The 15,503-nt window shown below is 55.9% G+C and overlaps 3 protein-coding genes across 3 annotated transcripts; 2 read left to right on the top strand and 1 right to left on the bottom strand.

Moving 5' to 3' along the window:
• Positions 1–781: 781 nt before the first annotated feature.
• Positions 782–11,946, top strand: NXF1 (nuclear RNA export factor 1). The gene is made up of 21 exons (XM_044259489.1): positions 782–950; positions 3,536–3,719; positions 3,934–4,087; positions 4,831–4,914; positions 5,031–5,135; positions 5,247–5,327; positions 5,436–5,505; positions 5,651–5,739; positions 5,867–5,974; positions 6,150–6,259; positions 8,072–8,108; positions 8,647–8,715; positions 8,794–8,849; positions 8,959–9,066; positions 9,179–9,237; positions 9,350–9,465; positions 9,585–9,627; positions 10,196–10,268; positions 10,780–10,962; positions 11,417–11,477; positions 11,598–11,946. The coding sequence occupies exons 1-21, from the start codon at positions 923–925 to the stop codon at positions 11,634–11,636; spliced, it is 1,857 nt and encodes a 618-aa protein (XP_044115424.1). The 5' UTR covers positions 782–922; the 3' UTR covers positions 11,637–11,946.
• Positions 11,947–12,074: 128 nt separating this feature from the next.
• Positions 12,075–13,190, top strand: TMEM223 (transmembrane protein 223). The gene is made up of 2 exons (XM_044259488.1): positions 12,075–12,393; positions 12,749–13,190. Exons 1-2 carry the CDS (start codon positions 12,096–12,098, stop codon positions 13,039–13,041), a joined length of 591 nt encoding a protein of 196 aa, XP_044115423.1. The 5' UTR covers positions 12,075–12,095; the 3' UTR covers positions 13,042–13,190.
• An 89-nt stretch (positions 13,191–13,279) lies between these two features.
• Positions 13,280–15,464, bottom strand: TMEM179B (transmembrane protein 179B). The gene is made up of 5 exons (XM_044259486.1): positions 15,338–15,464; positions 14,301–14,488; positions 14,084–14,218; positions 13,833–13,911; positions 13,280–13,623 (listed from the first exon to the last, which is right to left on the bottom strand). The coding sequence occupies exons 1-5, from the start codon at positions 15,431–15,433 to the stop codon at positions 13,462–13,464; spliced, it is 660 nt and encodes a 219-aa protein (XP_044115421.1). The 5' UTR covers positions 15,434–15,464; the 3' UTR covers positions 13,280–13,461.
• Positions 15,465–15,503: the final 39 nt, after the last annotated feature.

Here is a 15,503-nt window from a genome sequence, read left to right as displayed (position 1 = left end):
GCCCAGGCATTGTACTATTTCCTCTCTCCCTGGTTTCTGTTCAGCAGGTGGTCTTGCTTGCATTCTCAGTGCCCAACTGACTGACGCAAGCTTAGTTCTCGCACAGCACCTCGGTGGTGGGTGGTGGGTGGGGAGGTTGTGAAGATAGTTGGTTGCCAAAGCTGGAAAAATGGTCGATTCGTTGGACTCGGCAACTCTTCTTGGGGAGAATGTATAGATCGGAAATTCATTTTATTTCACAAGTGTTGAGTTTTTGGTACATGCCAGGCAGGGTACTGAGCCACAAGCTGGAGGACGAAAAGCCACGAATTAGTCAAGGCCCCAGCTCTCTTGGAGTTTACGTTCTAGTTTTCTGTCGCCTGATAATCCATTTTATAGACAAGGAAAGCACGGCTTCTGTGGGCTGCTGGCAAAGGGCTGGGCTGAGACTTCAATACTGGCTGTACACCGCTAGGGGTCTCCGAACCATCACTACCGCTCCAAAGCCCAGGGCTCCCCTTCCTCGGAAGCCCTGCGACCCCCTTTCCTGTTCCTCTCAAGCGACCTGGGCTGCAGCAGCTTGCTCTTTGCTCCAGCGCTAGCACGGAGGTGCTGGCGTAGCGACGGACCGAAGAAAGCAGGCAGCGGGGCAGGACTGGTCCACCCCCGGGGGTGGCCGGGCGAGCGCAGGTCTCTGGCGGGACGCGGATCGGCTGACCCCGCCCCCAGCGCGGCCGCCCGCCGAGTGCGCACGCGCAGGCGGCTGCGCTCCTCCGGCGGCACCGCCCACCACAGGCGGACGTCGGCGGCGCGCGTCGCAGTTCGCAGAATAAATGCGGTGGCGCCGGGCGTAGGAGCGCTTCGGCCGGGGCGCTTGTGGGTGTTCGGTCGTTTGGCGGCGTTGTGGTCCGCGCCTGAGCCGGCCCTGCTTTCTCACCGTGCCATGGCGGACGAGGGGAAGTCCTACAACGGTCAGTGCTGGCCTCAGGGCGGGGAGCGAGGCGATCTGGGGCTCCCGGTGGGCGGCGCCGGCGTAGGCCGCAGCCCCGGGGCGGGAGGCCGCGAGAGGCCGGGCGTCCGCGGGGGACGGCGGCGCGGGCCGGGGGCGAGGCCACCCGCGGGCCTGGCCGCCCTCGAGGCTGGGAGCCGGGCGATTTGACGCGGGAATCCTGGCGTTGCGAGGAGCTTGGGCTCGGAGCGGGCGGCCCGGCAGTGGGGCGGCGAGATTCCTTTGAACTTTGTGGATGGTTGATGCCTGTCAGTTGAGTTTGGCGGCCAGACTCTTCCTTTAATGTGATTCAGTGCCGTGCTCATCGGCTACCTGTGTCCTCTTTTCCACCGCGTCCAGTCTCTTGCCCCGCCTCCCCTGCGGCCTTGGCTTTGGCTTTAATATTTTAAACCTCCACACCAACTCGCTGTGCTACTCCGAGCACTGCGCAGGGTTTCAGGCCAGAGAAGTGGTTAGGAGCACATGACAGCTGAGGTTTGAGTCCTGAGCTGTCTTCACCAAGCTTCAGTGAATTCCACTCCCAGGCCTCATCTTTCTATCTCCCTAAGAAGGTAGCGACTGTACTTATTTCCGAAGTTTGCCCTTGTTTATGTTAAATGAGATCATTCGTATCAAGTTCCTGGAGCCTAGTGCCTGGCCCTGGAGAAAGTTGTCGGTGAATATTAGCCTTGTCTGCTATTCAGCTGTTTGTTTGGTTTTTTTCTTCCTGTAGTCATTTCTTAAGGTTCATTGTTTGCAGCCTGCTAGGCATGAGGCACACCTTCTTGGGAGTTGTCGATTCTTTTTTTCTTAAAGATTTTATTTATTTGAGAGAGATAGAGAACACATGTAGGCAGAGCATCAGGGAAAGAGAGAAGCAGGCCCTGCTGAGTGGGAACCCCGATGAGGGGCTCCATCCCAGGACTCTGGGATCATGAACTGACCTGAAGGCAGCCATTTAATTGACTGAGCCACCCAGGCATCCCGCATGGACCTTTTTGGGGGGAAGCCATTCCTACACCAGCATTCAGAGGGTCCTGTTCCTGGAGAGCAGTCAAGGACCCTTGGCTGAGCTCCCTAGTTGCCACTAGAACCTGAATCTTAAGAGTTGTCTCCAGTTAAAAAAGCATTTCTGGGGGGAGCCTGGGTGGCTCAGTTGGTTCAGCGTCTGCCTTTGACTCAGGTCATGATCCCAGGGTCCTCAGATAGAGACCAGTGTTGGGATCTCTGCTCAGTGGGGAGATAGCTTCTCCCTCTCCACCACCCCACCTACTTGTGTATGCGTTCGCTTGTGTGTGCACTCTCTTTCTCTCTCTCTCTCTAATAAAAAAATTTTTTTAAGCATTTCTGGCCAAGGAAATAAAGAGCTCACTCCCGGGCGCCTGGTGGCTCAGTGGGTTAAGCCGCTGCCTTTGGCTCAGGTCATGATCTCAGGGTCCTGGGATCAAGTCCCACGTGGGGCTCTCTGCTCAGCGGGGAGCCTGCTTTCTCCTCTTTCTCTCTCTGCCTGCCTCTCTGCCTACTTGTGATCTCTCTATGTCAAATAAATAAATAAAATCTTAAACAAAAAAAAAAGAGCTCACTCCCAAAACTTCAGTGTGCCAGTTTGAGAAGAAGAATTTTTTTTTTAATTTTTTTTTTAAATTTTTATTTTATTTATTTATTTATTTGACAGAGAGAGATCACAAGTAGGCAGAGAGGCAGGCAGAGAGAGAGAGAGAGCGGAGGAAGCAGGCTCCCTGCTGAGCAGAGAGCCCGATGCGGGACTCGATCCCAGGACCCTGAGATCATGACCTGAGCCGAAGGCCGCGGCCTAACCAACTGAGCCACCCAGGCGCCCCGAGAAGAAGAATTTTAAAGAAGCCCTTAAATTGTTTATATTTATAACCATACAACATTTGTACTCTGTAGGCAAAGGAAGGAAGCATGTTTACTGAAAGCTGATGTAACCATTATGATCGATTGGTTTTAAGAGATGTGAGAGAGGGCCGCCTGGGTGGCTCAGTGGGTTAAGCCGCTGCCTTCGGCTCAGGTCATGATCTCAGGATCCTGGGATCCAGTCCCGCATCGGGCTCTCTGCTCAGAAGGGAGCCTGCTTCCTCCTTTCTCTCTGCCTGCCTCTCTGCCTACTTGTGATCTCTCTCTGTCAAATAAATAAATAAAATCTTAAAAAAAAAAAAAAAAAGATGTGAGAGAGGTCACCATCCAGATTTTGAGAGGGGTGTAATAGATTTGGGAGGCCAAGAGCAGGCAGATTTCATGTGACTTTACAGTTCCACACCGAGTCCACATTCTTCTCACACTTCCACATCGTGCTTCTTCTCTCCCTAGGTTTCAGTTTCTGACTCGTTTCTCTAAAGCTCTACGCTGTCTTCCAGTAATGTTTCCCCCATGCTGCCAGGCCCCAGAGAGGGTTCTCTCTCCCAACAGACAGAAGTTTGTGTGGAAGTGGGCTCATAGTTGGTGTATATGTCACTCGTTAACGCAGGCTGCTGGATTCTGTGATCGCCACAGCAGGGTAGCCGGACTAGCAACGTGTTTTCTAATCGATGTTGTTTTTAACCCCAGAGCACGATGACCGCGTTAGTTTCCCTCAAAGAAGAAAGAAAGGCCGGGGTCCTTTCCGGTGGAAGTATGGTGAGGGGAACCGTAGATCTGGAAGAGGAGGGTCTGGCATTCGATCTTCCCGCCTGGAGGAAGATGACAGAGATGTGGCAATGAGTGATGCCCAGGATGTTCCCCGAATACGACAGTAAGTGACCAGTTGATCTGGTTTGATTTTAGTGACCCACTTACTTAGCTGGCTCTCTGCTGCCCACACCTTTTCTCTTCCCACCTCTAAAAGTGAGAGGTGCCAGGGCCAGGTTAATGCTTGAACAGTCTTAACCACAGTCCTGACAGCGTGGGAAGCCTTTGAGAAGACATTCCTAGTGTTTGTGGACATTTTATTCTCTGCTTTCTCACAGCAACCCCTATCCTTCCCGACCCAACCGTCGAGGTGACAGTTGGCACGATCGAGATCGCATTCATGTTACTGTGCGGAGAGACAGAACTCTTCCAGAGAGAGGAGGAGCTGGCAGCAGCCAGGATGGGACCTCAAGAAACTGGTTTAAGATTACAGTGAGTGTCCGGGTGCCTGGGTGGCTCAGTCGGCTAAGCGACCCCTGATTTTGGCTCAGGTCATGATCTCAAGGTCATGAGATTGAGTCCTGTGTCATGGTCTCTGTGCTGGGTGTGGAGCCAGCTTGAGATTTTCTCTCTCGCCCTCTGCACCTCCCCCACCTCTAAAAAAAAAAAAAAAAAAAAAGATTACAGTGAGTGTCCGGGGAAGTAGATGCTGCAAGGGAGAGAGGGGGCTGGGCTCCGAGTGAAGGTCTTTAGTTTTCACGTGACAAAGTCCATATTCTCCGCTGTTTTGTCTACTCTGTCCTTTCTCCTAGAACATCTAAGAGCAGGCTCAGGAAAGGAGTAGAAGTGACAAGCGGGATGGGGGTAGGGGGATGGGGACATCGGCTAAAGGAAGACATGATTAACTCGTTGGGAAGTGGAGGAACTGCTCTGAATGTCTCCGTGTGGCTCAAGCCGCATGTGGGGCTTGGGGTCTCTTAAGGCCCCTGAGGGGTGGGCCAGGTCTCAATCATGTCTTAGACCTGTTAGACCCAAAAAGTTTTATTTTCTTGAGGAATACTGAGTTTAAATGGACAGAAAGGAGAGGAAGCAGTCTGTGTCTGACTTGAGTAAAAAGCTTTTAACTGGCCCTTTCTTCAGGAAATCTTGTGAAAGTTGGCAGGTGCGAAAGGCGCGTCGGATGGGTCTGCCCGTCCGCCTGCGGTACAGGTCGTACCCTTTTCTCTGTCCTCTAGATTCCCTATGGCAGAAAGTATGACAAGTCGTGGCTCCTGAGCGTGATTCAGAGCAAGTGCAATGTCCCTTTCACCCCCATTGAGGTGAGTGAGATTAGGCCTTCGTGGCTGGCGGGACACCAGGGAAGGCGAGGGGCCAGCTGGACTTGGGGGGACCCTGGGCTCCAAGGCTCACACGCTTCTGTTTCCTCTCCGTGCAGTTTCACTATGAAAACACACGGGCCCAGTTTTTTGTTGAAGATGCCAGTACTGCCTCTGCGTTGAAGGCCGTCAACTATAAGATTTTGGATCAGGAAAACCGAAGGGTATGTATAAAGGGCCTGGCCTGCCTGGGGGTTGGTCTTGGCCTGGCATTCCCTCCCTCCTCAGCTCAGGCCTTTCTGGAATTCACCCTGCCCTCCCCATCTGGCCTCCAGATATCGATCATCATCAACTCCTCTGCCCCTCCCCATTCGGTACAGAATGAACTGAAGCCAGAACAGGTCGAGCAGCTAAAGGTGAGGCAGGCTCCCGTCCCGTGTTTCCACTCCGCTCCTCCCACTTCGCCCATCCCCAACCCTCCACACAGCACGAGTGACCCCCGGCCCCTTTTCCTTGCCTTGCAGCTAATCATGAGCAAACGATATGATGGCTCCCTGCAAGCGCTTGACCTCAAGGGGCTCCGTTCAGACCCAGGTAGCGCCAGTAGCGGTCATCCTCAGGGAGGTGGAGGCCGAGGGGGATCTGTCGGGTGGGGAAGGTCTGAGTGGTTTGGTACGAGCTCCGGCCTGGAAGGAAAGCCTTCTCAGACTTGCCTTGCCTTCCTCTCTGCTTCCTGGAGACTTGGTGGCCCAGAACATCGATGTTGTCCTGAACCGCAGGAACTGCATGGCGGCTACGCTGCGAATCATTGAGGAGAACATCCCTGAGGTGAGGCCTTCGTCGGCTTTTGAGACGGGAGGAAGCCGGGTGGGGTAGGTAGGACGGCGTCGGGAGGCAGGTGTGTCTCTGAATCATTTGTCAGCGGAGCTTCCTCTCAACTTTTCCCTGCCCACAGCTTTTGTCCTTGAACTTGAGCAACAACAGGCTGTACAGGCTGGATGACATGTCCAGCCTTGTGCAGAAAGCACCCAGCCTGAAGATCCTCAACCTCTCCGGGAATGAGGTGAGACCTGAGGGCCTGGTTGTGTCGCGGGCGGAGTGAGCGGAGGGCTCGCCGGCTGACGGCAGGAGGCTCCAGACGCTCGGGGGTGGGGTGGGGGGACATTCGGGGCTGGGGGTCTCGCTGGCTCTCCTTACCGGGGTGTCCTGCCCGCTGTTTTCTCCCCCGCCCTCCACAGTTGAAGTCTGAGAGGGAGTTGGACAAGATCAAAGGGCTGAAGCTGGAAGAGCTGTGGCTCGACGGAAACCCCCTGTGCGACACCTTCCGAGACCAGTCCACCTACATCAGGTCAGTTGTAGCCTCTGTCTCCCCTCCTGGGGACCTTCACCCCCCGGGAGGCTGAGCTAATGCACCCTGACCAGTGCCCGTCTGCAGGAGGTGTGCAGCCCTGAGCTGAACCACGTGTCCTTTGGGAGGATCACATGCTCCTCCCTTCGTCTGTCCGTGTGTCCCAGCTTGGCCCCGAGGTCCCTTCCCTTCCTTCTCCCTGACTCCCTGTTTGCTGTTCTGTGGTCTTTCCTCTTCCCGAACACAGCCTTTTCTAGAATCTCCCCACCCTGCTGTTCCAGGAAGGGCATCTCCCGCTTTCTACTGTGACCCGGGGGTGTCTTGCGTACGTGTCCCATACGTGGAGCTGCCTTGTGCCAAGAGCCTGGTATCCCTGGGCCCAGAATGGCCTCCCTCCGGGGACTTCCCATGGATGGGCCTTCCCCTCTTTGTCTGGTGCTGGGCCTTCTTGTCATTCTGCCAAGAGGGACTCTTCTCATGGTCCACGTGCCCAAGGCGGTTGCTTGGGCTTTCCCCCTCGTGCTGAGGTTGAGGCTTCCTCGGAGCTGGTGCCATGCACTCTGTCTCTCTTGCCCAGAGCTGTGAGCCGGGCCCTCCCTGGAGAAGAAACCTGGGTTCCCCAAGCCATGTGACCAGAGCCAGGGCCCCGCCAGCAGGCGAGGGAAGCCCAAGGCAGGCGCTGGGCGTGGAGGCCATGGGGGCATAGGCTACCGAGGAGACAGAGCACTGACCCTCTCAGGGGGCGCTGCCCGCCCTCACTCGCACACCTCACGTCACCCTGCTTGGCCCCGGAGGATGGCTGGTTAGCCAGAGACGGGTAAGATTCCTCAGGGAAGGAACAACCTAAGACAGGCACAGTCGCAGAGGGGCCATCAGGAGAGAACTTGGGGGCCAACAGAGGTGGGGCGCAGACCCTCACCCCCCCAACTTTGCAGGGGCCTGAACCCTCACCCCTTCTGAGGGAGGTCTCCTGCCCCCATGGCTGCTTCGCTTCCCACGCCCAGCTGAGATTGGGACCCAGGTACCAGACTGAGACCTGGCCAACAGCATGTGCCCTCCGGCTGCAGCAAGAACCTGTTTCCCGTCTGTACCTTGGACCACGGGGCAAGGGGCAGCCGAAGGAGAAGGCTGTGTCGGGTGTCTTCTTCCCTTTTTCTTCCTTGTTTCGGGGATGCCTCCTTGCCATCTGCAGCTCTTTCGCCTTTGCTTTGCTTTCTCTCTCTCTTACTTTCTGCTCCTCTCCATCTCCCCAGCTCTCCCTTGCTCTGGCCCCGTCCTGCCTTCTCTCTCTTCCTCTTCTTTTCCTTCCCTGTCTTCTTTCTTCACCTCCCCTCTTCCTGACCCCGCCTTGCTCATCTCCCTGCCCCAACACCCTGTGCCATCCCTGTGGTGTGTTCGGGTCTTGGCCACGGCCAGACCGGGCAGAACTGATGGATACCTGTTGAGGCAGCGGAGCCCCTGGGCTCCCACCCCATTCCCTCCTCCCGGGGCTGCACAGGTGAGTAGGTGGAAGGTAAGGGGGGCAGGGAGGGGAAGGAGGTCCCGGCTTAAAGCCTGGGCTGGGAGTGCTGCTCTCGTGGCGCTCGGGTCAGGCAGCAAGAAGAGAGTCCGCCTTCAAGGCGGTCATTCCTGGGTGCCCCGGGTGAGGTGGGGAGTGGGGCCTCTTTCCCAGGGCTCAGAGGCTGGGGAGGAGTGAGAGGACAAGCAGGTTGGGGTGGGCGGTCCCTCGGGCATTGGAGTATTTGCTCCTAGAGCAGCTCAGGAGGCACGGTGGCTCTGAAGCGTCACTCACTCGCGTCCCGTTTTTGACAGCGCCATTCGAGAACGATTTCCCAAGTTATTGCGCCTGGTAAGTCTGTAGCTCTTCGTTCTTTCCTTTTTCTTTTCTTTTCTTTTTTTTTTCTTTTTTTTTTTTTTTAGTATTTGGTTTATTTATTTAACAGCGTACAGGCATAAGCAGGGGGAGTGGCAGGCCGGGGGGGAAGGGAGAGGCAGACTCCCTACAGAGTAGCCCGATGCGGGACTCAATCCCCGGACCCTGGGATCATGACCCGAGCCGAAGGCAGCCGCTTAACCCACTGAGCCACCCGGGGGCCCGTTCTGGTTTTTCTAACAGAGCGCAAGCTCTCCCGCCCAGAAGCTCTCGCCTCTCGTGTGTTTGTATGACCAGGAATGTGGAGACATGGAGCCCTTTGAGAATCTGGCAAAGGCTATGATCCTTTCAGAAAGAGGCCTGTAGACAAAAGTTGCCCCTCTCTGGATTCCTGGACCTTCTGCACATGTCCTTGACACTTGACCTCTGAGCCCTCGTTCCTCGTTCGTCCATCTCATTACTCATCCAGCCTTTTCTCTCTGGTCACGCTGCCGACTTCCACTTCTTCCTGCAGGACGGCCATGAGTTACCCCCGCCAATTGCCTTTGATGTCGAAGCCCCCACAATGTTGCCGCCCTGCAAGGTAGGAAGGGGGCAGAGTTGGAACGAGGGTGGGGAGGAGAGGATCGGTGACGTGGTCCTGATACCCGTGTGGTTCCAGGGAAGCTACTTTGGAACAGAGACCCTGAAGAGTCTGGTCCTGCACTTCCTGCAGCAGTAAGTATACCGCAGGCCCCGAGGCTGGGGAGCGGTGGGCGGGGCACAGTACAGCCCCTTCTGGGGAGCTGGCCGGGGAGTCAGACCTCCCCTTCCGTGTTCTGCCCAGGTACTATGCCGTGTACGACTCCGGGGACCGGCAGCGGCTCCTGGATGCCTACCACGATGGGGCCTGCTGCTCCCTCAGCATTCCTTTCACCCCCCAGAACCCTGCCCGGTGAGTGTCCCCACCTGCTGCCTGCCCCGGACCACGCCCGCGAGTCCCCGCGAGCCCCTGCTGGCGCGCACGCTGCTCTGACCCGGGCCTCCTTTTCCACTTAATCCTCTAGAAGCAACCTGGCCGAGTACTTCAAGGATAGCAGGAACGTGAAGAAGCTCAAAGACCCGAGTAAGTGCGTGCTTGTGAGCACAGCAGCATGAGAAATGGGGCGGGGCGGGACTCTGTCACAGGGCCCAGCAGCATGTGGCAGCCCCTGATCTTGGGTTCTCCTCCCCCACAGCCCTGCGGTTCCGGCTGCTGAAGCACACGCGACTTAACGTCGTGGCCTTCCTCAATGAGCTGCCCAAAACCCAGCACGACGTCAACTCCTTTGTGGTAGACATAAGCGCGCAGACGGTAAGCACCTGTTTCTTCCCCACAAAAGCCAGAACTGGAGGACGGAGCACTTACGAGGCCTGGGGGCCTCGGGCTTTGGCCGGGAGCCCGCATGGTGACTGATGCCTTTTCTCTTTCAGAGTACGTTGCTGTGTTTTTCTGTCAACGGGGTCTTCAAAGAAGGTAAGAATATTTGGGGTCCTGAGTTTGCAGAGTGGGTCTCCCACAGCGAGGCTTTTTTCCGTGGCACTCTCCGCTGCCTTCCCTCTCTGTCCCTGACCACCTCCTGTTCTGCCCCGAAGCCACCTTCACGAGGCCTCCCTTCACCTGTCTTTCCTGTCTGGGAAATGGGAAAAGCCTGAGGATTAGGAGGACACAGACTCTGGGGTCAGGCAGGTCTGGGCTTCCATTCCAGCCTTGAGCCCATGGATGTGTGGACAACTTACATTATCTGCAGGCTTCAAATTCTTTCTTGTGAAGGGGGTTAGTAAGAGCTCCGCCCTGGGGAGTCGGGGGGGGGGGGTTGGCACCTGACACAGGGGCCAGGTGGGGCTTACCTGGTGGTGGTTCGCCCTGGCCTCTGACACGCCTCTTCCCCTCTCCTCCCCTGTACGCCTGTGGTCATCTGTCTGGTCTGCTTCAGTTTAGTCGTATCGAGTAAGACCAGGATTGAGAAGCTTTTTAGTAAAAAAGCTTTTAGTAAACTTAGTGTGGAGCTGGTTCTGAGGGGTCATTGTTGTTGATGTTACAGTGGACGGAAAGTCTCGGGATTCTTTGCGAGCCTTCACCCGGACGTTTGTCGCTGTTCCTGCCAGTAATTCAGGGTAAGAGTTGGGCTTAATCACATGGGGTCCCGGTCCCAATCCATGGCCAGCATGTGGAAACTGGTGGGGGACGCAAAAGGGGAACAAGTCCTCAGGATATTTTCAGAATTCAGAAAGGCAAGTGAGCATCAGGAGGCGGCTCTCATGGCCGTGAGCTCGGCCCTGGAGCCACACTGCCTGTCTGGGTGTCTGAGCGAAGAGCAGGTTACGTCACCGGGAAACTAGCATAAGCTGCTTACTTCATTGTTCTGTCTTGAAGATCCACAGGGAAAAGAACTGTCCTGAGTTGGGGAAGAATGTATAATTCCAGTGTGTTTGGCATCTGCCCCCGCACACGGTTTCTGTGGGAAGGGGCGTAAATGATAAAACGTGACCACGAGTGGGGAAGGGAACTTTGTAGGCATTGAAAGAATCTGTCAAGTATTATAAAAGTGTCAAACGTGAGAACAGAAACGATGTTGGGAAGTTGAGGTTGGCTGTCCAGCTGTCTAAAGTGCTTTTTGTCCCAAAGGCTGTGCATCGTAAACGACGAGCTGTTTGTGCGGAACGCCAGCCCTGACGAGATCCAGAGAGCCTTCGCCATGCCCGCACCCACCCCTTCCTCCAGCCCAGTGCCCACCCTGTCCCCAGAGCAGCAGGAGATGCTGCAGGCGTTCTCTACCCAGTCTGGCATGAACCTTGAGTGGTCCCAGAAGTAAGTGCCGGGCATGTGTAGGAGTAGGGGTAAACGGAGGTAGGGGTGGGAGTGAATGATGCTCCTGATACTTTAAAAGCCAACATTTATAAATATGGCCTGTAAAAAAAAATGTGGTCTATGCCTAAATCGGCATAGCAACAATTTTACGGTTCTGCAACTTTTTTTTTTTTTTTGCTTACCCTGTGAATGTCTTACCTATCGTTATAAAAAGATTACCTTAGTAATTTATAAAAATTACCTTGACAGCTGTTTATCCTTTGTATCCAGTAGACCAGTGATAGACATTTGAATTTTTACTTATTTTTCATTTGTAATACATAGTGCAAAAATGTATGTACTTTTGGCACACACGGGTGAGTGTTTCTCTAGGAAGGATTGTGAAGAGGCATTTAGTGAGCAGGGTGAGTGCATTTTGGTTCTGATTGTGGTGCCTGTTCTTCCCCCACTCCAGGTGCCTTCAGGACAATAACTGGGACTATACCATATCTGCCCAGGCCTTTACTCATCTCAAGGTAAGTTTCGGGAATTTGGCAGCAAAAAGACCAGGGATCTCTGGGCCTTGAGAGGGTCAAGCCAGCCAGGGGGGATGGGGGAAAGGGGTTGGCTCTATTGACCTTTTCTTTTTTCCTAAGGCCAAGGGTGAGATCCCAGAAGTGGCGTTTATGAAGTGATCCGTAGACCTGTCCCAGAAGAAGCCCTTGTAAAATAGCCCTTGGATATTGATGTCTTCTTGTCGTGGCTGTTGTCTCCTCCTCTCTGGCCCCAAGGCCACCCCGTGACTGTGACCGAAGAGGAAGGGCTGCTGGGTCCCTCTCCTCACCTGCCTTCTGGAAGACTTCTGGAAGATTGAGCCTCACTGGTGCCAGGAAGCCAAAGCTTAACTTTGTAGAACTGACACTAAACTCCCCGAAGGACTTAGGTGCTTTGTGTACTTAACCCCAGAACCCGCCCTACTTTTTAAGATAAAAGAGTGATATTGTATTTTGTGTGCGGTGTGCTACATTGTTTTTGCCTCGCCCCTGCCCGCAGTAGGGGGCGGGGCCGGGGCCGATCAGGGCGCAAGGCCGCTAAGCTCGGGGGTGGGGCTGCCGGCCGGAAGTCCCTCCCCGGAAGCGGCGCTGCGCAGATTCATGGCTGCCCTGGGGAGGCGGTGGTCTGCACGGGTGTTCCTTGCACTGCGGCCCCTGCACGACGCGGCTCCACCTCGGGACGTCCTGCTCTTCCAGCATGAACGGGGCCGCTTCTTCGTCGTCCTCGGGCTGTTCTGCGCCGGCCAGGGCGTCTTCTGGGCCTCCCTGGCCGTGGCAGCCTTGGCCCGACCCCCAGCCCGCGCGCTGCCTCCAGACGCGGAGCCCGCAGACCGCGGCCGCCTGGACCTGCGCTCCGCTCTCTGGCGCTACGGCCTGGCCGTCGGCTGCGGTGCCATCGGTAAGGCGTGGGCTGGCCTCCCACCACGGGGACGTGGGGCGGCTGGACACGACCCTCCCTGCCCCGGCAAGGACAGTGCGGGGCTCCCGACCTGGAGGCCCCCAAGCCAAGCCCTCAGACAGGCCTGGGGTACTGCGAGCTTGAGCAGTTACACCGCTCGGGACCCGTTTCCTTGTCCTTAAAACAGGGGTGTACACGAAGGCTGTTGGGGAGGAAGGATGAACACGAGAGTCGGGTAGAGGAACTCGGTAAATGTGACTGTCATGGCAATTTGTTTTTTATTCGGGGCACTGTTAAGGTTGCTACTTGGCTCTTTAACAGAAATCCCTCACCCCAAACATTGGTCTTCCTGCAGGTACCCTAGTACTCAGTGCTGGTCTTCTCTTCTCCCTCCGTTCTGTGCGCTCAGTGATGCTGCGGGCTGGAGGAAAGCAGGTGACCCTCACCACTCATGCCCCCTTTGGCTTGGGTGCTCACTTCACCGTCCCTTTGAACCAGGTATCCTGCATGGCCCACCGTGGTGAAGTCCCTGCTATGTTGCCTCTGAAGATCAAAGGCCGGCGCTTCTACTTCCTCTTAGACAAAGCTGGACACTTCCCCAACACAAAACTCTTCGACAATACTGTGGGTGCCTACCGCAGCTTGTGAAGAAACCATTGTGGGTCGCTCACCCCTCCCAGAGGGGACTAAAAACTGAACCTTAGAGATACGGTGACAGTCAGGGTCACGACACAAGGGCGCCCAAGGTTCATGAACAGCAAATAAAAGAGGAGTCATCCAAAGGGCAACTGACAGAACCTCTGCCTTTTGTTCCATGTCTGTTGAGCTCTGTCCTCCCGTCTACCTGTCTACAGTGCTTTAACACCAAAAACTCAGTACCAAGAGGAAGGAAGAAAGTAATATAATATTCTGGTACAAAAAGAGCTGTGGGAAGGCGGGGGGCTATCATCATGTTTCCCTCGTGGAGGGAAAACAGGCTCCCAGCATCAACAGAGCCAGGAGGGGACAGCAGGATTGTAGGCACTTGGGCAGAGTCTTTGGCTGCAGGAAGCATTCTTTGGTTCCTCTTCACGAGTGAGAAGGGCGTGGCCCAACCAGAGCATCTGTCTCAGAGCTCCACTCAGGGTCGCCCCGCTCCAGAGGCCGGTATGGGGTGGCTTCGGACTTCCACTGCACCACCTGAAGCACCAAGACCACACACCACAATACCAGATTCACCCAAGAAGAGGTCTGTGGGAAACAGGAACAGGAGTGTGAGGAGTGTGGCCATCTCAAATCCAGTTCCACCCACGAACCACCATTCTCTGTTCTCTGTCAGGTTGAAAGCCCTTCAGCCCCTCACAGCCTCTCACTGGAAAGCACCCTTACAACTACAGATGCTTAAAGCAATCTGGGAATCCCTGGGTTTCGAACCAGTCTTTCACATCCCGGGACCTCACTTCAGCATTGTGTAGGTTGGAGTAAAACTGCAGGGCAGTTCCAGGGGGTGTCCATGGAATTTTCTGGGCTTCAGAGCAGCTGCGAGGTCAGAGAGACAGTGGTGAGAAAGGGCGGAACATACCCGACACTCCCATGCCCAGGTGCCCTTCAGGATGAGAGCAACTGACAGGGACAGAGAGAGAGTTCTAGGCTCCCCTCTGTGGACTCAAGGCAGTCAGCCCCAGCCAGGGTTCCCTCCCTCTTCCATTACCTAATTGTAATGTTCAGGGAGACGATGGATTTGCAGAGAGAACGGGTGCCAAATCGAAGGATACAGGCAGCCACTAAGACCAGGAAGATGGCTATAGCTGAGATGACCAGTGCTATGCAGAGCCCTATCGGGCCTCTGAGGAGACAGAGAACCAGCCTTGTGGGTGAGATGGGACTTCTCCCAGCTCAGCCCCCGGCCCTCAGGGTAGCGCAGTCACCTGTGGGAGTCCTCAATGCAGCTGCTGTAGACCCAGAAGAGCAGAAGCAGGAGACAGTAGAGGGCCAGGAGGCCAGAGACCCCTGCCACAAAGTAGCAGAGGGATGGGGCCGAGGGTTGGCCTAAGGCCAGGGAGGAGCCATTCAGGGTGGCCACACCATACAGGGGACAGCGGCCACTGAAGGAGCCCTGTGAAGAGAAGCTGCTGAGATGTCTGGTTAGCGCCTCAGCACGGGCTCATAGCAGGTGTGAGGGATAACCTAGGAGAGGGCCACCCTAGGAAGTTCTAGATGCACTGTCAGTTCCTGTTTCTGGGCCAGTAGTGATGGAGAGGGCCTGCTGGGGAAGTCAAACCTGCTGTGGCCAGAAGGATCAGGAAATAGACGGTGGTTATAAAGGACAGTGAGCTTCGGAGATGCCTCACAAGTTCTGGTCTCCCCTCTGCAGAAATCCTAAAGTAAAACCAGGGCTTGGGTAACCTTCAGCTATCTCCGATGTTTTTTCATCCGTTAAAAAAACCCACCACCTAATAGTGCCTACTTCATATTCACAGGGTTACATGACCTGTGTCTACGAAGACTGCCTGGGTGGGAAAACCCTTGGGCTTTCGGTGGGGGTTTTCTACATGGCCGTTTTGTCATTCACACACACTGGGCTGCATTCCTGCGGTAGCCCGGCATCTCCGCCACCCTAGGCTTTATTTCCTAGCGGAGCTCGTTACAACTGATTTAAAGGATGAAGGCAGGGCCTGGATCGAATTCTGCTGCAGAACTAGACTAAGGTTATACAGCCGGAGCCACCAGGCCGGGCTATGTCTGGTGCTGTCTGTCACTCCTGAGGACTCGTCCTTGCGGCGAGGAAACGGCTGTGAAGCAGAACTCCGGCCTGAGAAGCCAGAGCGCGATCGGCGCCCGCCGGGCCTCACCCGGTTCACCGACTCCGAAGGGCAGCACGACGGGACCGGGCCGGCCCGGACAGCAGCACCAGCATCCCACCCCACCTCCCCGACACCCAGGCCGGCCCGGCCCCGCCCCGCACCTGGGTCCGGGTCAGCGTCGCGGCCGCCACAGCTCCGCACAGGAAGGCGGCGGCGAAGAGCAAGAGCTCGAAGCGCTGCAGCCAGGGTAGCGCCATGGCGCCCCCGCCACCAGGAAGCCAACCGCCCAAGCCCCGCCTCATCCGGCGCGGCACGCGAGCGCGGAGA

Source organism: Neovison vison, chromosome 7, assembly GCF_020171115.1.
Source record: "Neovison vison isolate M4711 chromosome 7, ASM_NN_V1, whole genome shotgun sequence".
Taxonomy (NCBI): Eukaryota; Metazoa; Chordata; class Mammalia; order Carnivora; family Mustelidae; genus Neogale; species Neogale vison.
Note: the sequence above shows the minus strand (reverse complement) of the source record. Positions and strands in the feature narration are given on the sequence as shown.